This window comes from Aethalodelphis obliquidens, unplaced genomic scaffold, assembly GCF_003676395.1.
Source record: "Aethalodelphis obliquidens isolate GAN/ISIS:26980383/991018 unplaced genomic scaffold, ASM367639v1 scaffold7, whole genome shotgun sequence".
In the NCBI taxonomy this organism is placed as follows: Eukaryota; Metazoa; Chordata; class Mammalia; order Artiodactyla; family Delphinidae; genus Aethalodelphis; species Aethalodelphis obliquidens.
The window spans coordinates 3,841,070-3,865,932 of NW_020837951.1; the positions used below are offsets into that span (position 1 = coordinate 3,841,070).

Genomic DNA, 24,863 nt, shown 5'->3' on the forward strand with positions numbered 1-24,863 from the left:
CCCTCTCGGAGGCTGCCCACGGGGGAAGGTCTGAGTTGCGCTGGGATTCTCCAGGTGGAGTCTATTTGGCTTTGTAGAATCTGAGCCTTTGTCTTTCTAGCCCACAAGTATGAGCTTCCTGTCATATTTTAGACATTTGAGAAGAAAGAGAAAGTACCTTTCCTGGAATGGAAGCTCAGAGGGGATCTCCTAGAGTTGGAACATTCTGGGAAGTCCTTTGAATTGTGTCGGGAATGCCGTGGAGGTGTGTCTCCCGTAGGGTCTCTGCGGCCTCTGCTTTGGAAAAATGCGTGGACGAAGTGAAGCTGGTGGAGGCCCGACAGAGGAGAGGCTAGTTCAGGGGGACACGGGGGGTGGGTGAGGCCTGGCCCACCCCCAGAGGCTTGTGCACGGCGGAAACTCAGTAAAGGTGAGCTGAGTGTGAATCCAGCATGCAGAGGAAGGTAGGGGAAGTAGATGGTGGAGGAGATAAGAGGAGACACATGCAGGCGCCGAGCCCTATCCACCCTGCGTGGTGGCCTTTGTAGCCATGTCCCTATGGCTTGTGGCTGTGGCTACCCTCCCCCTGATTCTTCCAGCCGCCCTCAGCTCCAGCCCACCCTTCAAAGGACGAGATTCTATTTTTGTTTTTTAATAAATTTATTTATTTATTTATTCTTGGCTGCCTTGGGTCTTCGTTGCTGTGCACAGACTTTCTCTTGCGGCGAGTGGGGGCTACTCTTCGTTGCGGTGCAAAGGCTTCTCATCGCGGTGGCTTCTCTTATTGCAGAGCACAGGCTCTAGGCTCACGGGCTTCAGTAGTTGTGGCTCGCAGTCTCAGTAGTTGTGGCGCACGGGCTTAGTTGCTCAGTGGCATGTGGGATCTTCCCGGACCAGGGCTCGAACCCGTGTCCCCTGCATTGGCAGGCGGATTCTTAACCACTGCGCCACCAGGGAAGTCCCAGGGCGAGATTCTTGAGGACAACATAGTTGAGTCAACAAACGTTTGTTGAGCACCTACTGTGTGCTGCGCACAGTTCTAGGAGCTGACAGTAGGGCAGAGAACAACCCAGACACATCTGTGCCTACAGAGAGTAAACACAAACAGATGCATCTGTGATGTCTCCCAGGGAGGGGGGCTTTGAGGGGAACAAAGCAGGAGGCGTGAGACGCCGGGACCCTGCTCACCCCTGGGGCCCGGGGAGAGACGTCTCAGCGGAGCTCTGCATCAATGAAAGGGGCGGCCCCGTGGCCACTGGGAGTCCGAGGGCCAGGGGCCACCTGTGCAGAGGGTGTGCTCCTGGCAGCAAGGAGGCCGTGTGGCCGGGGAGTCAGGAGCCGGGGCAGTGGAGGGGCTGGGGGTCTGTGAGCAGCCAACACCCCGGAGCTGAGCTGAGCACGTGCACACGTTCAGTCGGTTCCTCCTGAAACAAATCATCTAAAGGACACTGAGAGCCTAGACACGGAGCTGGTACAGCTATGGGCTCCTGAATCAGATGGACCCGGTCAGAGCCTGGCTCTGCCCTTGACTGGCTTCATGGCCTGGGCAAGTTCCCTTCTGTGGAGCCTCCATTTTCTCATCTGTAAAATGGGGCTGGTTTCAGAACGACTTTGACCTCAAAAGCACGATGCTGAGTGACAGGAGCCAGTCACGGAAGGTCACGCCCTATGTGAGATCACTTATACCAAATGTCCAGACCAGGCAAGCCCACAGAGACAGAAAGCAGAATACAGGTCTCCTTTGAATACAGGTAGTGAAAATGCTCTGGAGGGCGATGGAGACAGAAAGCAAAATACAGGTCTCCTTTGAATACAGGTAGTGAAAATGCTCTGGAGGGCGATGGAGACAGAAAGCAGAATACAGGTCTCCTTTGAATACAGGCAGTGAAAATGCTCTGGAGGGCGATGGAAATGGGGAGGTGGTGTCCGCACGTCCTCAGCGTGATGCCAGGCACGGGACATCTGAGGAGCCAGAGCTGTTCATGAGGTGCTCTGCGCAAGAGCATCCGGAGGGGCACTGTGGCCCAATGGTTACAGCTCAGCCTGGGGTGTCCGACTAACCTGAACTCAAAAAGTCTGCTGTTGGGACTTCCCTGGTGGCGCAGTGGTTAAGAATCCGCCTGCCAGTGCAGGGGATGCGGGTTCAAGCCCTGGTCCAGGAGGATCCCACATGCCGCGGAGCAACTAGGCCCGTGTGCCACAACTACTGAGCCTGTGCTCTAGAGCCCGTGAGCCACAACTACTGAGCCCGCGTGCCACAACTACTGAGCTCATGCGCCTAGAGCCTATGCTCTGCAGCAAGAGAAGCCACTGCAGTGAGAAGCCCACACATGACAACGAAGAGTAGCCCCTGCTCGCTGCAACTAGAGAAAGCCCACGCGTGGCAGCAAAGACCCAACACAGCCAAAAATAAATAAATAAAATAAATAAATTTATTTAAAAAAAAAAAGTCTGCTGTTAATGAGGATGTGACCTTGGGAGTTTCACTCACTGCTTGGAGCCCCAGTTCCCACACCCATCAAATGGGGCATAATAGTTGTACCTCCCTGGTACAGGGAGAGATTCCATGACATAACATTATACAGTAAGTCCCCTACATACGAACCTTCAAGTTGCGAACTTTCAAAGATGCGAACGTCAGGCGTGAGTGAAATTGCAGCTCGCCCTCTGTCTCCTATTGCTGACGATCCTTCAGCTCTACCATCTCCCACCTCTTCTCCCTCCTCTGGTTAGTAACTCTCTTTGCCTGTTCACTCGATGCCACTCCTGTATCCCAGCTGTTGTACTGTACTACTGTACTTTTCAAGGTACTGTACTGTAAGATTAAAAATGTCTTTATTTTTTGTGTTTGCTTTTTATCTGTTATTTGTGTGACAAGTATTATAAACCTATTACAGTACAGTACTATCTAGCCGATTGTGTTAGTTGGGTGCCTAGGCTAACTTTGTTGGACTTACAAACTCTCGGAACGGAACTCGTTCATGTGTAGGGGACTTGCTGTATCTGTAGCATGCTTAGCCCGTAACAAACACTGTCAATATTAGCTGATTAACAGCAGCCATTTCATTGGAAAATTATTCACTTAAGACATTAGGGTGTGCTTCGCCCGCCTTGCCTGAACCATGTTTGCCAAGTACCTTGTGCATCTCATCTCTGTGTTGGTTGCCAACTGGTCTTTTCATACTACATGTTTTAATCTTTTAATAGCAGAACCAAACCCAAGTGCCAAGAGCAGGAAATCTTTGTTCGTATGTATACGAGAACACCTTGGAAGCTTTGTGAGGACAGGACCGTGTCTGGCTCGTTCAACGCTAGGTCCGTGGTACCTGGGACAGTGGGTGACTAGCACACAGGAGGGACTGGGTCAATATTTGTTTAACGAATGAACATAAGTTGATTCTCCTAAAGCAGAGGCATTGGTTTGCACTGAGCTATTTTCTCACCTGGCCCCTCTGACACCTGGGCACGTGGGAGATTAGGTGAGCAGTGTGGTCTACACACAGATTCATCTCACTGTGGCTCTCGGTGGCCACCATCTGTGGTGTCCTGTCTCCAGTCTGCCCGCTCTTGTGAAATGACGTGCTGACTCCATGATGATGTCAGGGTGTCAGGCTGGTGCCTGGACCCATGAAACTATAACTCTGTACATTGTGGGCACAAGAAAACCTGGTCCACTCATATGCGTTCGCACCGTCATGCTGGTCCTTAGCTTAACATCGATAATTTCCCTTTATAAAAATTAGCTTTTTCTTATTATTGTATAATTAGCGTTTTTCCTAATTGTAGAAATAATACATTCTCATTGTAAAAAAAAAAAGCAGATATATATAAAGCAAAAAGTCCCCTTTTGCCCCACTCCCTCCCCCCAAAATAAACATCATGGCTAGCTTGGTGTACATCCTTCTAGATTTACTTCTCTTGTTAAACAGGCTCATGTAATAACTTTTTGTTTTAAATTTAAGAGTGTGTCTTGGCCTCTTCACCAATGTCAACACAAGTATTTGCTTGGAAGAAATTCCTGAACCAAGATGGTCGGTTGCCCTGTGCCTCAGCTTCCCCGTTTGTGCACTGAGAATACTACTGTTTACCTCGCAAGATGATATAAGGTCATGTTTGCAAAATATGTAGGACAGTTGGTTGCCCATGGTAAGCACTAGATGAATGATACTTTCATTTTCTTTTAAACCAGAATGCATTAAATCCACTTGGACTACCCATTGCTCTTTAAGTGTAGGTTGCAAGGAGATAATTTAGGCCGAGTTAACTTACTTTCTGTTAGCTTGCCATTGGCCCTTCCTCCATCCTTGAAGTGGCAGCCGTTTGGGTGCTCTTCTTACCTGTGGTCCCTCGCTTCCTGCAGCCTTTCCACCTGGATCTAGTCAAAGAGACACCCCGTGCTTGTAAGAGGAGGGTCTGCTGACTCCTTGGGCCTTCTGATAGACCAGCAGTCACTTCACTGGACAGCAGAGCATTCATGTGCAACTGGGGGGTGGAGGCCGACCCTGACCACGATGTGCATTGCGGAGGAGAAAAGTGGCGAGATGGGCCTCCCTCCTTGCATAAGTTAGAATCTCTAATATCACACGATAATAATATTGGCTGAAATAACGTGGGCTGTTATTACTTGCCGGACCCAACCCTAAGTGTGGGGCTGAGTCTCTTCAACCCCATCCCCATCGTGGAGCCAGAGAGCCTGGGGCTTGCCCAGGGTCACAAAGCTCTCGAGCGCGGATGTGGAGAAAGCATGTGAGCGTTGATCTGAGAGTGCAGCTCTGGCCGCTGGCCAGGCTCTCCTCCCAGCTCTGGGTGCCAAAAGTGGAAGCAGAAGAAATTCTTTCTCAGGCATCCGCCGGGGGATTGAAGATATGAACCCCAGGGTTTTTAAATCATTTATTTTAGGGGTGTGTGTGTCATGTGCGCACGTGTGTTTAGCGCCCGTGAAATCCAGACTTAGAAGCCAGGGGAGAGAGCGGAGCCATTTCAGAGGCCGGCCAGTTGGCCAGGCTACTGAGAGCAGCAGACCCTTGAGGCAGAGCTCTGATGGTCTGGGGTGCATTGGGGGGCGCTCGCCCAGGCCTCGAAGAGTGAACCGGGATGGTGGGCGTGAAGGTGGCGTCTCTCAGAACCAGGCGCCCGCAGGGCCGCGTTCTCCCTACCCTTCAGGCCCAGAACCGTGGACTCGAGTTCTCTCTTCCGGAGCAGCAGAATAGGCCTCCTCTTCTCTGCGATTTCCTTCCAAGCACACGGCAGCGTGCTGATGGCAGAGCTTCACGATGGGTCCAAGTTTGCCCCCAACTGCGAATAATGAAACCCTGAGCAGCTACCTTGTGCCGACGGACAAAGTCGGGCCTGGAGGAAACCCTTAGCTCAGGATGCGTCCCTGGTGAACTGCCCTGGGGGACACTGGGCCCTCTGGGTGACCCAAGGGACCCCTGAACTCCAGACGTGGGCGTGCTGGGAACAATACAGCGGCTGTGGACTTCCCCTCCCCCCTTCCCCACAGAAAAGGGGGTCAGGGCCCTGGTGTGGCCACTGTCCTGAAGCCAGCATCGGAATTGTCAGTAAAAGCAAAGGCGATCCTACGCTGAGCCCTTTTAATCACCTAATGGCAGGAGACACCCGATGCCCCGGCTCCGGTTTCCAGCCTCCGTCGCAGCCCGGCCGCTGTAACTACAGCCAAGTTTGGCCGGGCTTCTCCATATTACAGCCGCGACACAGACGCACACAATTGAAGTATTTGAGAACGATGAAATATGCATGGCTATCAGTGACAGCCCCATAAAGCGCGGCAATTAGCCGCGTAATCCGAGAGAGAGGGAGCCGGCCCTCGCAGCCCGTGGCTCCCCATTAGTTAAATGCATTTTGTACGTCCTCATCCCATCAAATCAACTAACACTTCCTTTAATTGGTTCATGAATTATACAGCCGCCCCGCATTATAATTTAATCGCCTGTAAACATTCATAGGGCCCCGCTGTAAAGCGGGTCGCGCTCATTAATTCGTTAATTTCAGCAGATGGAAGGGGAGCTCGGATGCGCGGTGGCAGAACAGAGCGCCTTGGGCAATGGAAGAAGGAAAAAAAGGTGGGGGGCCGTTTAGGTTTTTTAAGGGCTGTCAGAAACTCAATCTGTGAGCTGTCAGCAGCCCGGACCCGTCCCCACCCCCTCCACTCCACTGGCTGCTTCGGGAAGTGACTGGCGGATTCATCCGAAGGCTTGTCAACCGTCTTTAAACATCAAGCCAGCGGGTAAACCGAGCCCAATGTAAATTAATTCTTGTCTTACGGCCCCCCCTTTCTCTGTCCCCATGAATATTTCATGGCGGGCAGCATAAATATTAATTCTAATAGCTCTGCACAGTGGTTATTATTTCTGTTTTATGACAAATATTCATAAAATATTCAGGACCCTTTTTTAGAACATTTACACACTTGATTGTGAATTTCCCCAGTTTCCTGGGGACACTGTAAACATATTGGGGTTCTCTTGATGGACTTTTCCCCCTTAATTAATACCACTGGTTATTAATATTTAATCAGATTTAGGTTTTTCGAGAAGTAAAACCTATTAGGTGGGAGGGCCGAAGGGCATTTTCCCCCTTCAGTCTGTGAAATGGGAGAGTCTGTTTCTCTTTGACACCTGGGTGATCTGACAAAGGATGACCTCCCTGCCTTTTTATCTTGAAAACAGTATCTTTTCTGCATGTGTCTGTTCTCCTCTTACTTTTTAACCGAAGCTCTGGCAGCAGCCCAACTTGCTGTAATGAAATTCTTTGGAAGATGTCACTGCAATATTTATGCAAGGTTTTAACATAATTTTGGAGTAATTAAAGTGTGGGTTTAACAAACACAGTGGTGGAATCCTTAGGCAAGACAGCTGCGACTGGGGATGAAGGATCTTTTGGAATCCACATTATTTATCTTTAACCCTGAGAGGCAGCTGTGCACGGCGTCCCCAGGGAGACAAACTGAGGCGGGCGTCCCAGCGGCTGGGGAGCCGTCGGTCAGGTGATGGAGGACACAGACGAGGTGGTGACTTTGGCCCGAAGGAGTCTGAGGTGGGGTTCAGTGAAACTTGAGGTTGGGTTGCATGGACAGTGTAGACCTCACCCCACTCGCTCCCCTCCTAAACTGCTTCAGGGTCGGTCCCTTTCCCACTTTCTGATTCTCACCAGAGACTTCAGGGATGTTCCAACAGCTGCAGGGAACAAGTGATGTTATTTTACACGTAGGAAGGTAGTGAAAGAGCGACCTAAAGGCAGCTGGACCTGGAGCCCAGCCTGGAGGCAGCACTTAACCTCTTGGGAGCCTGAGTTTTTTCACCCTTGAGATGGGCAGGATCACAGGACCTTACTTGGACTGAATGGCACAACACACGTGTGTAACATGCTTATTAGTGCAGGTGCCTGGCACGTAGTAAGTATAGAAAGGTTTGCAATGAAGGTGATGATGCTGATGGAGGAGATTAATGAGCGGCAAAGGGTTAAAAATTGAAGCCAAGAAGTAAAATGCTTTTCGCTAGAGAGGTTCATGGAGGAAATCTCCAGCCGTGGAAAGGGTTAAAGCAAAAGCTTCTCTGCAGCACCTTATTAACAAAAATAGAGAGTGGAAAAGTCAAGAGTGGAGATTCGGATGGTGGCCGGGACATGCTTATGTAACTCTTCACCAGGACAGGTCTTCATGTGCCATTTGTCACTGAGGGAGACTGGCTCTGGGAAAGGAAACCTCGAAATTAATTCCCCTCCCCCTCCCTCGGCTTCCCTTTTCCGGGGAACGGCAAGGAGATGAGTGCACTTGTTACCCAGGCGGTCCAAGGGTCCAGGTTTTGCGCACCCTGCTCTCTGGTCCCTGAAGCGAATTCCTGCTCCTGGAGCAGCGCCTGGGATGCGCGCCCGGTAGCAGGGCGGCTGAGAGGAGAGCACATGGTGGAGGCCCCCTTGCCAGAGCGTCTGCCCATCTCCTGCCCCACAGCCCTTCCAGTTGATCTGCTTAAAGTAGAGGAAGGTGGCTCTGGCTCCAGCTGACTCTGCAGCTCAGCCCAGAGAGCTAAAGCTGGGCCACACATTTGGGATTTGAGGTTTGGGGTTTGCGCTGAGCAGTGGACGCCAAGACCTCCCTCCCTCTCCCCTTCCTCCCTCCCTCTCCCCTTCCTCCCTCCCTCCCCCCCCCCCCCCCCCCTCCCCCCTCCCTCCCTCTCCCCTTCCTTCTTCCCTCCCCACCTCCCTCCCTCCTTCTTTCCTTCCTCCATCTTTCAGCAGATTCATGATGGTGTGCTGTGCTCAGCTGCACGGACACTGGAGCCGGCTGCCTGCGTTTGCATCCTGGCTCCACCACTGTGTTAGGCAAAGTTCTCCAGAGAAATAGAACCAATGGATGTGTATTATATGTAGAGAAAGATTCATCGTAAGGAATTGGCTCATGTGGTTATGGAGACTGACAAGCTGCAAGATCTGTGGGGTGAGTCCGAAAGCAGGAGCCCCAGGAAGGGCCAAAAGGCAGGAAGGCTGAAGTGGGGTCCAGTGAGCCTTGAGGATGGGGTACATGAGCTTGTCGATCCCACCTCCACCCCACTAGATCTGAAGGTAGGAGAAAGCCAATGTCCCAATTCAAAAGCAAGCAGACAGGAGGAATTCTCTCTTACTCGGGAGAGGGTCAGCCTTTTTGTTCTATTTAGACCTTCAACTGATTGGATGAGGCCCACCCACATTCGGGAGGGCAATCTGCTTCATTCATTCCACTAATTAATTTTGTTAATTTATTTTATTGAAGTATAGTTGATTTAAAATATTGTATTAATTTCTTCTGTATCCCACTAATTTAAATGTTAATCTCATCCAAAAATACTCTCACAGATACACCAGAATAATGTTTGTCCAAATATCTGGGTACCCTATGGCCTATTCAAGTTGACATACAAAATTAACCATCATGGCCACTTTCTAGCTGGGGCACTATGGCAGGCTGAATCTCTCTGTCCCTCAGTTTTCTCACATGCTATAATAGACATAATAATAATCCCCTTGTAAGGTCACAATGAGGAGTTATGACCTAAGGTAGGTCAAGTCTTAGAAGACTGCCTGCCATGTAGGCCCCATAGCTCTTCTGTTTCATCATCACACACTAAGCAATTTGTATGGATTTTCATATTTAATCCTTAAAATAACTTTGCAAGGTACTTTTTTTTTTTTTAATCCTCACATATGGAGACTTGGAGGGTAAAAATGGCTGGTCCCACAGTGGGCCAGAAGGTGGCGCTGGAATTTGAACCCAGGTCTTTCTGACCTCAGAACCCATGTCCAAGCCAGTCCCCTCTTCTCCACTGCCACACGAATGCACTGGTCCCTGCCTCACAGCTGATAGCCTGGTGGAGGATGGGCATGCAAACAGGAAGTTGTGTTCACATAAATGGGACCGAATACTTTAAGCCTCCTGGTGCCTTTCAGGGCACATGTCGCAGGTTGGGTTCTCCTGGAAGCAGAGGCTGAGACAGTCATGGGGTGGAAAAGGCTTTGTGAGCAGGTAAGAGCTGAGCCAGGAAAAGGGATGAAGCAGGATGGGGCAGGGGGAGCCATGGGATCAGGAGGCAGGCTGACCCAGACTCCACCAGCCCAGCAGGGACCTCCTGAGGGAGGGCTGTGTGGGGCAGAAGTGGCCAGGCCCTGGTACCCGTCCGTGCTCATTCACTGGCCAAGGGCCACCCCAGAAGAATGTGACCTTGCTCAAAAGCTTGGGTTAAAAGGTCCATCAGTCGGTGCATGAATAAACAAAATCTGGTCTGTCCATACCCTGGGACACCATTTGGCCATAAAAGGGAAGGAAGTTCTGATACATGCTACAATGGGGATGAACCTTCAAAACATTCGGCTAAATGAAGGATGCCTGGCACGTAGGGCCACGTGGATATTCTATGTTGTTATTATGCATTAAGCACTTTATATGCATTATTAACTTTTAAAATGACCTTGTGAGGTCCTCTTTTTTTTTTTTTCCTTAATTTTCCTAAACGGAGACTTGGAGGGCCACGCATTGTGTGATTCCATTTGTATGACGTGTCCAGATGAGGCAGATCCGCAGAGACAGAAAGCAGACTGGCAGTTGCCAGGGGCTGGGAGCTGGGGGGTGGGGACAGCCTTCTCACGGGTACAGGGTTTCCTTTGGGGGTGATGAGAATCTCCCAAACTTATATCGCATTGACGGTTGCACACGCTGTAAATACACTAAAAAGAACTGCATTGTATGCTTTTAGGGGGGTGAATTATATCTCAGTAGCTATGTTTAAAAAAATAAAAAAAAAGAACATAGGGTTCAAGTCCCTGGAAGATATTTACAGCTGGAGGCTGTCAGCTGACCCTGCCCCTTACAGCTGAGACACAAATTCTTTCTTGAAGCGGCGGATCCGACGGAGCGTCCACGTGTCGGCCAGACCACGGGGCACTGACAGAATGTTCACCAGCCCAGTCGTCCTTTCGGGACTGAACTGGTGTCCACGCCGGCATGCTTCACGGTTGACCAGCGTTGATCTGTGTTCCCACTGTCAGGAGGGACCCCAAGGCAGCCAGGTGCAGGTGCTCTGAGCACAAGATAGAAGGCGCAGTGTGGCTTCTGGCCACTGCACAGGGAAGACGGGTTTCCAGGAACACACAGGAACTTCTCACACAGAAGAAGACCAGCTGGGTGGTGAGCCAGGCCCCCTCAAACACAGACACGGAGCTGAAGGACGACCGAGGGAAAGGCAGTGATGAGTGTAGGTGCCCAGTGGTCCCTGAGAGCCGTTTTGGCCCCGCCCAGGTGATTGCCCTGCACTGATGGCTGACTTGCTGACCTTCTGTGGGCACGAGAGATGCGGGGAGAGGGCAGTGTTGCCAGAGTTTGGACACCGGGCCTGCCTGGACCCGGGGAAAGCCAGAATTTTTAGAGTCCTCCTGTGTCCAGTCTGAGAGCCACTGGTATAGCTGGCGCCCCGAGTTGGCAGAGACTGGCTAGTCCTGGAGTGTAGCTCTAGCTTGCTTTCCACTTGTCCACTGTCATTTTTTTTGCCTTAAGCTCATCTGCCTTTCTCTTTGGGAAAAGTTTGCAGAACTTTCTGACTTCCAATGATGTGCATTTCATGATCATCTAGGAAGTGTCTGGGTGGCCGTGTGCAGAGGAATTATTCTCTTTCTTCCCAGTGGTGATGGAGGCAGAAATGTTTCAAGGACTCTCAGATGGAGACGGATTATGCAGGAATTTGAACCTGGGGGTCATTCTCCTTACACCGGACCGGGGCACTTTGCACAGCGCGTGCTGAACCGCCAGGCGTGCTCGTTAATTTCCCAGTTAATGACAGTCGTGGAGACTGTTCTTCCTGCCCCTGGAGAGATTTTAGAGGTGGGCCGTGTAGATTTGCCACTATCAATTATGCACAGTTTTAAACAAGAAATGGCCAGTGGGAGCCTTGTTTTCTGAAGGAGCGGGGAGCCGGCGGGGAGGGGACCCTGCAGCGGCTACCTGAGGGCAGGAGGCATGCTGCACAGGGGTTTAAAATGAGGTTGAGATGTTTGGCCTTTTCTTTTCAAATTGTACTCTTGTCAGAGTAAAAAAGATACATAGTAAAAAATTTAAAACTGTGGCCGGGGACTTTTCCGGTCTCCAGGGAGGCCTTGCCTCCAAACTCTGTCCAGCATCGCATTCTGTGACGGGAATCAGCCTGCACCTGTGGCTGGGTGGCCCCGGGGGCCGATCCCAGAGAGCTGACGGGGCCGTCCCTGTGAGATGGAGTAGGGCCTTGCCTGGCATCACAGCTGGTTCCCTCACGTGCTAATCCACTCATTCGCTGCATGTTTATTCAGCCCTCCCCGCATCCCCGCACGAAGGTTGCAGCACAGACAAGGCAGCCCAGCCCCTGTCCTCAGACAGCTCCTCCCACAGTGTACTCAGAGGTGTGGAGCCTTCTGCAGCTGACCCAGTTCTTATTTTTTGTTTTTTTGATAGTCTGTGCATAATTCACTTGTTCCCTCGAACCACTCTCTCCCAAGTCCTACCATCTTTCTCCGTTCATCATTCCCATTAGAGTCCTCTAACAGCTTGCCCATCCCTCACTGCCATCCCCACATGCAGTCACCTCTAGACACGATGCGGCCTCTCCCTGCCCTTGGACTAGGCGGAGGCCTTGTCCTGACGCGTCCATAACAATGGTTACTCCTGCTTTGTGCTATCCAACGGCCCCACTTGTTGCAGTCATGTGAGGACTATTTTGCAATACCTTTGATGTTGCCTCACCTCTCTGATGTGTCAGGGGCACACGTTTTGAAAGTGAGCAGACCATTCTACTGTACAGTGTCACTTTGCCTTCTTTCTTGGTGGCTCTCCTTTCTCTCTGTTTCCTCGCTTCAGTGGCAGTCATGGCAAAGTTCCCCTTTGAGAGAAGACCCCTTGATTACATCAAAGCTTGAGAGCCACTGCTGCCTACGCTCCAGCCCCGAAAAAGGGCTCCGCGTGGCAGAGGCTGAGTCTTGGTTTAAAGCGTGGGTAATTCCGCTGCCTTCCTTCCGGGCTTTGAAGGAACTGGGGAAGGAGGAGTCGTTTGAGCCTTTTTCAGGAAACTGTTTTCCTGGACCAGACTTTCCCAATTTGAACATCAAATTTGGAAACACAAGGTACTAAGGGATCTGTTTGTGCGTCCTCCTTTATGTCATTAGTTGTGCGTGTAATTCACATTTGTATGTACTCTGGTTGCAAATCCTTTATCAGGTATAGACTTCATAGTTATTTTCTCCCAGTCTGTGGCATCTCTTTCATTTTCTTAAGGTCTTCTGAAGAGCAGAAGTCTTTAATTTTTAGATTTCTAATGAAATCTAATTTATCAATTTAAAAATCTATGTGTCATGATTTTGGTGTCATATGTAGGAACTCTTTAACCCAAAGTCACAGAGATTTTCTTCCAGAAGTTTAATTGTTTCAGGTTTCTATTTAGGTTCGTGATCCATTTTGATTTAAATTTTGTGTATGGTGTGAGGTATGGGTCAAGATTATTATTATTATTATCATTATTTGCATATGGACGTCTAATTATTCCAGCAACACTGGGTGAAAAAACCATCTTTCTCCATTGAATTGTGTTGGTAGCTTTGTTGAAAAGCGATTGGTCATATTTGTATGAGTCAACTTCCAGACTCTTTAATCCATTGTGTCTAGCCTTTCACTAACACTCATACTGTCTTGACTACTGTGGCTTTGTAGTAAGCCTTGAAATCAATTTGCTCTGCTTTTTCAACGTGTTTTAGTGATTCTAATTCTTTTCCAGAAAAACGGTCCATATAAATTTGAGAATTAACTTGTGTGGAATTTTCAAAACACTTTCTTGTAATTTTGATTAGAATTGCATTGAATCTGCAGATCTAGTAGGACTGACATTTTAACACTATTGAGTCTCTGAGTCCATGAACATGGTATAGCTCCCCATATGTATTTAAGTCTTTGGTTTCTTTCACCAGTGTTTTGTAATTTTCATCAGACAGATCTTATATATATTTTGTTAGCTTTATACCTAAGTATTTAATTTTTATATTATAGTAAATGGTACTTTAAATTTTCCATTTCCAGTTGTTTATTGCTAGTGTCTTGAAAAGTTGGTTTATATTTTGTTTATTGGTTTTGTAGTCTGTGAATTCACTAAACCTACTTATTAGCTATAGTGACCTTTTTGATGATTCTTTGGGGCTTTGAATTAGATGATTGTGTCATCTGCAAACAACACAGTTTTATTTCTTCCCTTTCCATTTGTATGCTTGCTATTTCCTTTTCTTGATATATAGCACTATCCAGGACTTCCAGTAAGATGTTGAATAGGAGTTGTGAAAATGGACGTCCTTGCTGTGTTCCCAATGTTAAGGGGAAAGCATTCAGTCTTTTATTTATTTATTTATTTATTATTTTTCAAATTATTTATTTATTTTGGCTGTGTTGGGTCTTTGTTTCTATGCATGGGTTTTCTCTAGTTGCAGCGAGTGGGGGCCACTCTTCATGGCGGTGCACGGGCCTCTCACTGTCGCGGCCTCTCTTGTTGGGGAGCACGAGCTCCAGACGCGCAGGCTCAGTAGTTGTGGCTCACGGGCCTAGTTGCTCCGCGGCATGTGGGATCTTCCCAGACCAGGGCTCGAACCCCTGTTGAACCCGTGGATTCTCAACCACTGCGCCACCAGGGAAGCCCAGCATTCAGTCTTGATGTTAGCTGTAGTTTTTTGGTAAATACCTTTTATTAGACTGAGGAGGAAGTTACCTTCTATTTCTAGTTTGCTTAGAATATTTATCAGGAATTGATATAAAATTGTGTTAAATGCTTTCCTACATCTATTGAGATGATTATACAGTTTTCTTGTTTAGTCTAATAATATGGTTATATTGATTGATTTTCAAATATCGAACCAGATTTTCATTACTAGGCTAAACCCCATTTATTGTAATGTATTATTCTTTTTACGTATTGCTGGGTTCAATTTGCTAATATTTTATTGAGTATTTTTGCATCTGTATTCATGAGGGATATTGGTCTATAGTTTTCTTGTAGTGTCTTTGTCTGGTTTTTGGTATCAGGGAAAGGCAGCCTAATTAATTAAGTTCTATTCTTTCCTTTTCTATTTTCTGAGTATGTATAGCATTGGCCTTATAATTAGTATAGAATTAGTACTATTATAGGTTCATATTTTTTGGTCCATCCATTTATTTGTATACATATGCATATTAAGAACCTCATTAAATTGTAAACTTATTCAAGGCTAGAAATCCACCCCTTCTCCTACCTTCATCATAATGTCTATTAACCACACCGTTGTGCTTATTTTTTATTGTGAGAAAATATGCATAACATAAATTTAATATTTTAACCTTTTTTTTTGGCCATGCGTACAGCATGTGAACTCTTAGTTCCCCGATCAGGGATTGAACCCATGCACCCCTGCAGTGGAAGCCTGGAGTCTTAACCACTGAACCATCAGGGGAGTCCCCTATTTTAAGTACCTTTAAGTGTACAGTTCAGTGGTACTAAGTACATTCTCCTTGTGCAACCATCACCACCATCCATCTCCAGCACTTTTCCATCTTCCCAAACTGAAACTCCATCTCCACTAAACAACAACTCCAAATTTCCCCTCCCCCCAGCCCCTGGCTCCCACCATTCTTTTTGTTTTTTGGCGGAGCTGCTTGGCTTTGCGGGATCTTAGTTTCCTCACCAGGGATCATACCCGGGTCCCCTGCGGTGAAAGCACTGAGTCCTAACCACTGGACCATCAGGAAATTCCCCCACCATTCTGCTTTCTGTCTTTATGAATTTGACTAATCTAGGTACCTCATATAAATGCCATTATATAATACTTACCCTTTTGTGTCTGATTATTTCACTTAGTGTAATGTCTTCAAGGTTCATCCACGTTGTAGCAGGTGTCAGGATTTCATTCCTTTCTAAGGCTGAATGATATTCCATTGTGGGTGTATGTCACGTTTTGTTTATCCAGTCATCCACTGATGGACGTTTGGGTTATTTCTGCCTTTTGGCTGGTGTGAATAATGCTGCCGTGAACTTGGGTGTGCAAATATCTGTTCCAATTTCTGCTTTCCCTTATTTTGGGTATATATCAGAGGTGGAATAGCTGGATCACTTGTTGCACCATTTTACATTCCCACCAGCAATGCACAAGTGTTCCACTTTCTCCACAATCTCACCAGCCAACACTTGTTATTTGCTGTTTTTTAAAGTATTTATTTATTTGGCTGCGCCGGGTCTTAGTTTGCGGCACGCGGGACCTTCGTTGGCGCGTGCGGGATCTAGTTCCCTGACCAGGGATCGAACCCAGGCCCCCTGCCTCAGGAGCACGATGTCTTAACCACTGGACCACCCAGGGAAGTCCCTTTGCTGTTTTTTTGATAATAACCACCCTGCTGTGTGTGAAGTGGTATCTCATTGTAGTTACATCATGGTGCTTTGTATGGAGTTTTGCACAGAATAGAGACTTATTGGTTGAGATCAAGAGGCTAATAAGGGCAGACCCCTGCCTCTGGACAGAACTGGACATCATATTTACTTAAAGCCAGTTATTACATGTCATATCTCTCAATTTATCAAATCTATCTATGGGTCCAGAGAAAATTCTATCCCTCTGTCCCCAGTGAGTTTAGCTCTGGAGCAGGGGGTAAGCTTCAAGGTCTTTGAGGAAGAGGCTTCCTTTGCTCCCCAGACAGAGCCCCAGGCAGTATGATCAGAGGGGTCATAAAGGGGGTGGGTCAGGAGATCCCCGCTGTCATTCACTGTCTGTCATCAGTGCCCTGGGTGACAGTGTGTGAGCCCTCGCCTCTCTGGGACTCAGTTTCCCCATCTTGTACACTGAGCGATTGAATCAGAGCAGTGGTTCTCAAAGTTGGCTGCATACAACAATCACTTGGGGAGCTTTTAAAAATCTCCGCTCCCAGGCCTCCCCTTGGGCCAATTATAGCAGAATCCCTACAGGTGGGCCCCAGGCCTCAGTATTCTCAAAGCTCCCCTTCCGGTTCCAAGGTTTGGCCAAGGTGAGACCTGGGATAACAGCCATGCTTCCCATACCTGCCTGAGCAGGAGGATCAACTGAGCTGCTGACTTACAAATACAGGTCTCGCAGCCCCTCCCGTGGAGGTTTTGTCTTGGTAGCTCTGGGAGGGCTGCCTGGAATGTTTTGTTTTGTTTTGTTTTTTAATAATTATTTTTTGAAGAATAGACGATTTACAATCGTGTGTTAGTCTCAGGTCGGAATCTGTGTTTTAGACAAGCCCTCCAGATGGTCCCCAACACCAGGCAGATCTGGGAGACACGGGATCAGAGCGGCACTTCTGCAGCCTCGATGTGCACACACATCCCTCTAGACTCTGATTCAGTGGGTGGGTGGTGGGGCTGGTACTTTTGCTGCTGGTCCAGGGACCCCACTTTGAAGGGCGAGGGATTAGAGGTACCTTCCACCTCCCTCCTGAGGCAGCCACCAGCCTGAAATTCTGCAAACCCCAAGGCAGGCGTAGCTCCCTGCCCTGGTGAACCCAAGCACATATGCCAGGGGTGTCTCTGCCCGGTGCGCCCTGCTTTGAATATTCTTTGCTTTCACATTCTGTCTTTCCTAGCTGTTATTGTAAATGATACCCAAAACCGGCAGGTGGGGCACGCACAGGGCAGCAGAGCTGAGTGGGCTCCCCGCTCTCCCCGCCACCTGGCTGTGGCACCAGGTCGCCGTGAGCCTGGCTAATCAGAAGCTTCCAGCGTGGAAGCACAGCTCCTCCCCAGCGAGGCTTTTCCCAGCGACGTGTTTCAAGTACCAATTTGGTGTCCTTTGCGCTTCTGATCTCGCCAGCCTTTCACAAGCCATTCCCTTGAATGACGACAAGCGATCTTGATATGCTGGGTTAAAAATCTTTCAACGGGGGCTCCTTTGTTTATGAAGTAGCATCCATTATCACGGATTTCCAAACTGGCTCCCTTTCTACTGGCGTCGGCATCCGGAGCGGCACCGTCAGCCGCCAGCTGCGGTGACAGCCACGTTTTGGTGTTGCTGTTGGGCTTCTCAAGTTCTGGGGGTGCGGGGGGGGCAGGCATGTTTGGAGTGTAAGAGATGAAAGCACATTGAAACATCTGTGCTCCGGTGTTCAGACGCTCCTGATCTCGCATGTTTTATTTGGGGGCTGTTATTTCGAGGCACGTGGGGAATGGAGATCATTGTCGAGAATGCGTGCGGGGGAAGAGGTGGGTTTTCATGGCTTCCGCCCACACCCCAGGCTGTGCTCACTTCGTGGAAGGGAGGCTGCAGCTTTCATCAGCTACCAGCGAGGGGCTTCTTGGCAACTGGGCAGAAGTGAACCTCAGCAAACGGTGTGGGCAAAAAGAGAGAACGAGAAGAAAGTCAGTGGGAGACGCTAGTCTTTTTTAAAATTTTTGGCTGCGTTGGGTCTTCGTTGCTGCACAACGGCTTTCTCTAGTTGCGGCCAGCGGGGGCTTCTCATTGCAGTGGCCTCTCTTGTTGCAGAGCACGGGCTGTAGGCGCGCGGGCTTCAGTAGTTGTGGCTCGCAGGCTTCAGAGCGCAGGCTCAGTAGTTGTGGCACACAGGCTTAGTTGCTCCACGGCATGTGGGATCTTCCCGGCCCAGGGCTTGAACCCATGTCCCCTGCATTGGCAGGCGGATTCTTAACCACTGCGCCACCAGGGAAGCCCGGGAGATGCTGGTCTTGAAGGAGAGCATTTGGCTCATGTTTGACTCTTTTTTTTTTTTTTAATTTACACATTTTCCAGAAGCAGGTGTGGAGAGACTAGATGTAGTAGATGGCCTTTGGATAACAATTGCAGGAAACCCAGCTCAAACTGGTTTATGCAAAAGAGATTTATGTATTCATGTCGGGGAAACATTGAGGGGCGTTTGGCTTTAGGTACAGCTTGATCCAGGGCCCCAAACATTGTCTCTCACCATCTCTCTGCTCTCTCGGGGTGGGCTTTATTCTCAGGTAGGCTGTCTCTGGGTGCAGGCCCCAGGCAACCCCAGGCTCCCGTGCCAACAGCTTAGCAGCCCCAGAAAAAGTGAAGCTCCTTTCTCTCTGGCAAGCCTTGGGGCAGCCTCTCATTGGCCTGGCTTCGATCAGTCTGCACCCTGACCCAACTTCTGTGGCCAGGAGGAGCTGGCACTCAAATTGGCCACACCTGGGCCTCCCTCATGCCCAGCCCCACAGCCCGGGGATGAGATAACTCCAAACAAGTCATAGGGATAAGTGGGCATCGGGGTGGCTCCCCAGAGGGGCTCAGGAAAATCGCCAGGAAGCAGTGTGAAGACAGAGTGCGGCATCTGGGGCGGCCCAGCTCTGCCACCTCCTCACGTCGGCTGTGGCCACATCCTTCATTGCCCTGTGAAACTCAGACCGGTGACACCTAACCCTTTTTAAGAACCAGGACCCTTTTGAGAATCTGTTGTGAAACATGGATCTATCCCTTCCCAAAAATCACACGTACTCCATAGTTTGTGTGTAATTTCCAGGGGTCACAGGACCTTCCAGAGTGCCTGGCCCAGGTGTTCTCCAAGGCAGCGGATTCCAGGCACTGGGTGGTGGGGAGGGGGGAATACTGGGCGCCCTCCAATGTCTGCTGAATCAGCATTTCTGGGCCAGGGTGTTGGCATGCAGCAGAGTCACAGTCTCCCAAGGGGATTCTGATGCACCTGGTCCCCGGGAATTAGGGAAACGCTGATCCCTTCCAACCCCGGGATTTAGCATCATTCTCAACTCTACCAGCTGGTTGAGTTCTTTGGCTGGGATGGAGGAAAGTCGGTCAGGAGGCAGAGAGAGTATATAAATAGAGCACTAGAATGGTGTGCCACCTGTTCACTTATTCCTTCCTTTCCTGAGTGCTTCCCGGGTGTCAGGACACTGGCTGGGGGCTGGTCATGGCTCTGGCCCTAGGGGTGGCACCTGGGCCCAAGAGGCTGGTCCAGGGCCCATGGGGACCAATGTGCCACTGGACCCACTAAAGCCTGGCCTCTTGGCGGCCCGATCAACACACCTGGTGAATTCCTGGGATGCCGGTGAAGGCTTCTTGTTCACTAACTTAGGAGGAGACAGAGGATCCGCCCTGAAAAGACTCCCACCCACCTGTGAAGGTGGGAAATTGCTGAGTACGTTTTTCTTACACTTAGAGGTGCTTTTCGCCTGAATTTACTTACTCGGAAGTGACATGAACAAGGTGTTGGGTGCACAGTGAGGCTGTCACCGCTACCGCTGTCACGGATGTCGTCCCCAGTGGAAGTTGCATCAGTCATGGGATGCTGATGTCCGAGATGACAACCTTGTTAAATGTCCTGTCTCAGTCCCATACGATGGGCTGGTAAACACAGGGCCTCACTGCAGAGCCTGGCACACAACAGGCACTCAATAAACATAGGCATGAATTAATTAGAGTAATGAATAAACCGTAAGTGAGCCATAGAATATTCCAGAACTTATTTTTTTAAAAACAAACTGAGGGCTTCCCTGGCGGCGCAGTGGTTGAGAGTCCGCCTGCCGATACAGGGGACACGGGTTTGTGCCCCGGTCTGGGAAGATCCCACATGCCGCGGAGCGGCTGGGCCCGTGAGCCGTGGCCGCTGAGCCTGCGCGTCCGGAGCCTGTGCTCCGCAACGGGAGAGGCCACAACAGTGAGAGGCCCGCGTACCAAAAAAAAAAAACAAAACAAACAAACTGAGATGGTTTGATGCCAGAAGACAGACCCTGGATTAGATCTGTGGGGAAGAGCTAGAACACTTGGTCCTTCACCCCGACCCGCTTCCCCCAGCCGGACCCCAGCCAGAGCGCTGGCACCTCCCACCGGTTCCATTTGCCTCCCGACTGACACGGGGCGGTAATGCTTTGCGGTAGGGCCTGTCCTACACAGAGTGAGATGCTGAGCAGTACCCCTGGCCTCCACCCACTAGATGCCAGTAGCACTCCCCCCGCCCCCCGTTGTGACAGCCACAAACATGTTGCCAAATAGCTTCTCAGGGCAACATCGGCCCTGATTGAGAGCCTCTCTCCTCAGGTTTTATATAAAGAAAGGCTTCCCAAGGACAGATATCGTATTGTATCTCTTGTATGTGGAATCTAAAAAAAATGGTACAAATGAACTTATTTACAAAACAGAAATAGAGTCACAGATGTAGGAAACAAACTGATGGTTACCAAGGGGGGAAGGAGAGGTGGGATGAATTGGGAGATTGGGACTGACATGTACACACTACTCTATATAAAATAAATAATTAATAAGGACCTACTGCATAGCACAGGGAACCCTTCTCAATACTCTGTAATGACCTATATGGGAAAAGAATCTAAAAAAGAATAGATATATGTATAACTGACTGATTTTGCTGCACAGCAGAAAGTAACACAACACTGTAAATCAACTATACTCCAATAAAAGTTTTAAAAGGAGGGCTTCCCTGGTGGCGCAGTGGTTGAGAGTCCGCCTGCCGATGCAGGGGACGCGGGTTCGTGCCCCGGTCTGGGAGGATCCCACGTGCTGCAGAGCAGCTGGGCCCGTGAGCCATGGCCGCTGAGCCTGCGCGTCCGGAGCCTGTGCTCCGCAACGGGAGAGGCCGCAACAGTGAGAGGCCCGCGTGCTGCAAAAAATAAAAATAAAAAAGTAAAAAGAAAGAAAGACTTCCACCGCCAAAGAGGGAAGGGATTAAACCATTTGAACTAGGGGTTCAGGAGATGGATTCTCAGGCAGGCCCAGTCGGAGTCCTGAGTTATCAGAAGTGAGAGCTGTGTCTTTTCTGCTGGGACTGTTGATTTTGAGGGTCCTGCTCCCTTGGGTCCAGGACTCTTCTGTGAAAGAGAAAGTGAGGAAGCCCTGCACTAAGCCTGTCACATGCTTCTTTTCCTTACATCTTCAACACCAGCAACTATCACTGCACCCATTTTGCTGGTGAGGAAACTGAGTCTGACAGGGTTTGTGTTAGTGGCCCAAGGTCGCCTAGCAGGTCCATGGTGGAGGTGAGATTCTAACCCAAGTCTGTGTGACTCCAGAGAACACGCTGTCCTGCCACAAGGATGGCGCATCTGCTCCCCGAAGCTCACCTGAGTGATTGCCCCCCCCCATAGAGTCTCCCCTACCCCCGGAAGTGATGGGCGCTGGGCACCGTCCCTGAATCAGGGTGCGGAGAGCTTCCTCGGCAGGGAGGCCGCGCCTGCATCTTTCCCAGGTGACCGTCCAGAGTCTGATACCCCGAGCCTGAGTGATGGCTACCGAGGCTCCACCCACTCCCGGGGGCTGCTGCCCACCCTGGTCTCGGACAAGTGCAGCCTGCGGTTCCCTCCAGCTGACCATGGTGCTTGTTCTTCCTCGTAGGGTGTTCTTCCTGAATGTGCCATTCGATTCCATCATTGAGCGGCTGACCCTGAGAAGAACCGACCCTGTCACAGGAGAAAGGTTTGTGCCAGGCTCCACGCCCCGCCAGGGACCCCCTCTCCCCACGTAGCTGACCGATGTTTCCAGGGATGACGCCAGTGACGACTGACAGAAGACTCTAGAAAGGGGGTTCCCCCAGCTATAGCTCCTCTGCGCTTCCTGTCGGCCCCTCTTTTCCTGGAAGAGCAGCAAGAAAATTAATGTCCGGGGCTCCACAGCAGTTGTTGAAATTTTCGCCAGCTCTGTCCTGGGCTCAGCGGGTGAAATGGTGCTCCAGGCCTCTGCTGTGACCACAGTACATCCCAGATGTGGTTGCTGTTCAGACACGTCCCCTCGGGAACCAGTTCACCTTCGAGCCCTCCCACAGCTACGGGGGTAAATCCTGAGTTCTATTCCGCATCTGACCAAGTACAATCACTGTGTTGGTGCTGAAATCCAATGTATGGTCTCTGCGATTGCAAAGAGGTAGACGCTTCCATCTTCCCAGTAATCAAGGCCCTGTTTCTCGGTCACCAGACCACGTTTCTCAGTAGGGAGTGAGGAGGGGCTCGAAGGAAATACCAGGATTTTCCTGAACTATAGGTCTGATCTGCCGCCTTGCTGCTGGGGGACATCCTTTCACTGACCTGTGTCAAGTACCATGACCTTCACGCGGCCATGCCCCTGGGGTCGCTCCAGCAGTGACGGCGGTACTTCCCGTCATCTCTGCTCACACTTGGTGTTATAATGTCCCATCCCCCATTGGACTCCATAAAGCCAGAGGCAACTGCCTTGCCTGCCACTGCGTCGTCAATAGCAAATGTGTGCCAGGCGTCCACGGCAGCGGATAAATATCGTTTGGAATGAAGAAGAGAAGAAAGAAGAAAGGAAGGGAATGAAAGAAAGAAAGGCATTTGGTCCTCGGTATATTACTATATTCTGTCCTATTACTGATCTGCATTTTTCTCTCCTGGGCAGGGCCTGGGCTTTGGGTCTGTCTGCGGCTCCCGGACCCAGCTGAGGGTGTGCACACAGCTGGTGCAGAGCAAATGTTTGGTGGCGGCGGTGATGGTGACCAGCTTGCTCGGCAGGAGGACAGAGGGCCCCTTTCTGCCCTGTCCTCTGAGCTGGACCAGGGGTCACCTGCTTCCCCTCCTCTCGCAGGTACCACCTCATGTACAAGCCACCTCCGACCATGGAAATCCAGGCCCGCCTCCTGCAGAGCCCAAAGGATTCTGAAGAGCAGATCAGGCTCAGAATGGAGCAGTTCTACAGGAATTCCGCTGAGCTGCAGGAGTTCTATGGGCAGGCCATCACCCTCAACGGGGACCAGGACCCGTACACGGTCTTTGAATACATAGAGAGTGGGATCATTAATCCCCTGCCCAAGAAAGTTCCCTGATGGCTTAAGAGCAAAGGAGCATCCCCCAGGGGAACAAAGTGAATCCTTCTCCCCCGACCTTCTGGAAACTCAGCCAATAAAGAGTGCGGAGTGCAGTCTCGTGTGTCCTGACGGTGAGGCGGCCGGAAGGTTGCCTCGTGTGGGGGTCTGGGAGCACAGGACAGGCAAAGTCCCGGAGAGCAGTCAAGCAGAGCGCTGCGGACCGGGTCAGACCTGGGACGCGCTGTGGCTCCAGCATCAATGTGCTGTGCACCCCGGGGTTGTCACCCGATCCTCGGAGCCCCTCGTTTCTCACAACTAAAACGGGGTAATAAGAGTCCCTGCCTCACGGGGTTGCTTTGGGACTAAACGGGATGATGGTGGTGAAGCGCTCAGCACGGAGCCTGGCACATGCTGTGCTCTCAGGAAATGCAGTTTACCGAAGCCGCTGTCTCTAGAGCAGCCTGTCCTGTAGAACTCTCTGGAATGAGGGCCATGCTCTCTGACCGTCCAACACGGCACGAGCTGCAGGTGGCTGCTGAGCGCGGGGAACATGGCCACTGCAACTGAGATGTTTTTAAAATTGTCCAAAAAAAAAAATTGTCCTTAATGTTCACGAATTTAAATGTAAATGGGGACTTCCCTGGTGGTCCAGTGGTTAAGACTCCGCACTTCCAATGCAGGGGGCCTGGGTTCGAGCCCTGCCTGGGGAACTAAGGTCCCACGTGCCAAGCAGTGCGGCCAAAAAAAAAAAATTAAAATTAAATACTTCCTTGGTAATGGAAATTGATCTGTGGGAAAAGTAAATTTGCTTAAAAAAAAAAAAAAATGTAGGGACTTCCCTGGTGGCGCAGTGGTTAAGAATCCGCCTGTCAATGCAGGGGACACAGGTTCAAGCCCTGGTCTGGGAAGATCCCACATGCCACAGAGCTACTAAGCCCGTGCGCCACAACTACTGAGCCTGCGCTCTAGAGCCCACGAGCCACAACTACTGAGCCCGCACGCCTAGAGCCCGTGCTCCGCAACAAGAGAAGCCACCGCAGTGAGAAGCCCACTCACTGCAACAAAGACCCAACGCAGCGAAAAAGAATAAATAAAATAAATAAGTTTATATAAAAGAAAAAAATGTAAATGGCCACATGTGGTGAGTGGTTGCCATGTCAGGGCAGCTCTAGACACACTTAGCTGTTTCCTGAGACCTGCTGGAGCCCCTCGGAAGGCCTGCCTTCACCTCCCACCGAAATAGCCCCTCTGGGTCCCCCAGAGCCCACAGGACCAGGAGGAGCTCCTGGAGGGACAGGACAGTGACATCTTAGGCTGACAGAGCTCTTGATCCTCTTTCATGAGCCCCCTCCCCCCACCCAGTTATTTTTTTTTACCTCATTAGGAGGATACTTGGGTGATTCCCTCCATCGACAGAAGGATACGACACTAAAGCCGCAGAGGGTAAGTGCCTCGCCTGAGGTCACCCGGGTCCGTGGCACACCTGAACCCGGTGTTCTGGTGCTCTCTGCCCGCGGGGCTCAGCAGGCCAGGCCAGCCGGGGCCCAGGACTCCAGCCTCCGGGCTCTGGGCAGCTCGGGGACTCTACGCCTAATGGCTAAAGCCCCTTCCA

The 24,863-nt window shown here is 50.3% G+C and overlaps 1 protein-coding gene across 4 annotated transcripts in view; it reads left to right on the plus strand.

The window, feature by feature from the left end:
• The window catches only part of AK8 (adenylate kinase 8), a 128,387-nt gene extending 105,007 nt beyond the window's left edge, over positions 1-23,380 (plus strand). For 3 of the 4 annotated variants that reach the window (XM_027104439.1, XM_027104440.1, XM_027104441.1), the window contains 2 exons: positions 21,829-21,909; positions 23,032-23,363. In XM_027104439.1, the coding sequence (XP_026960240.1) occupies positions 21,829-21,909; positions 23,032-23,269 (319 nt within the window). In that variant the 3' untranslated portion in view covers positions 23,270-23,363. Of the gene's footprint in view, positions 1-21,828; positions 21,910-23,031 lie in introns of all 4 variants that reach the window. The other variant, XM_027104437.1, reaches the window with a different exon arrangement.
• Positions 23,381-24,863: the final 1,483 nt, after the last annotated feature.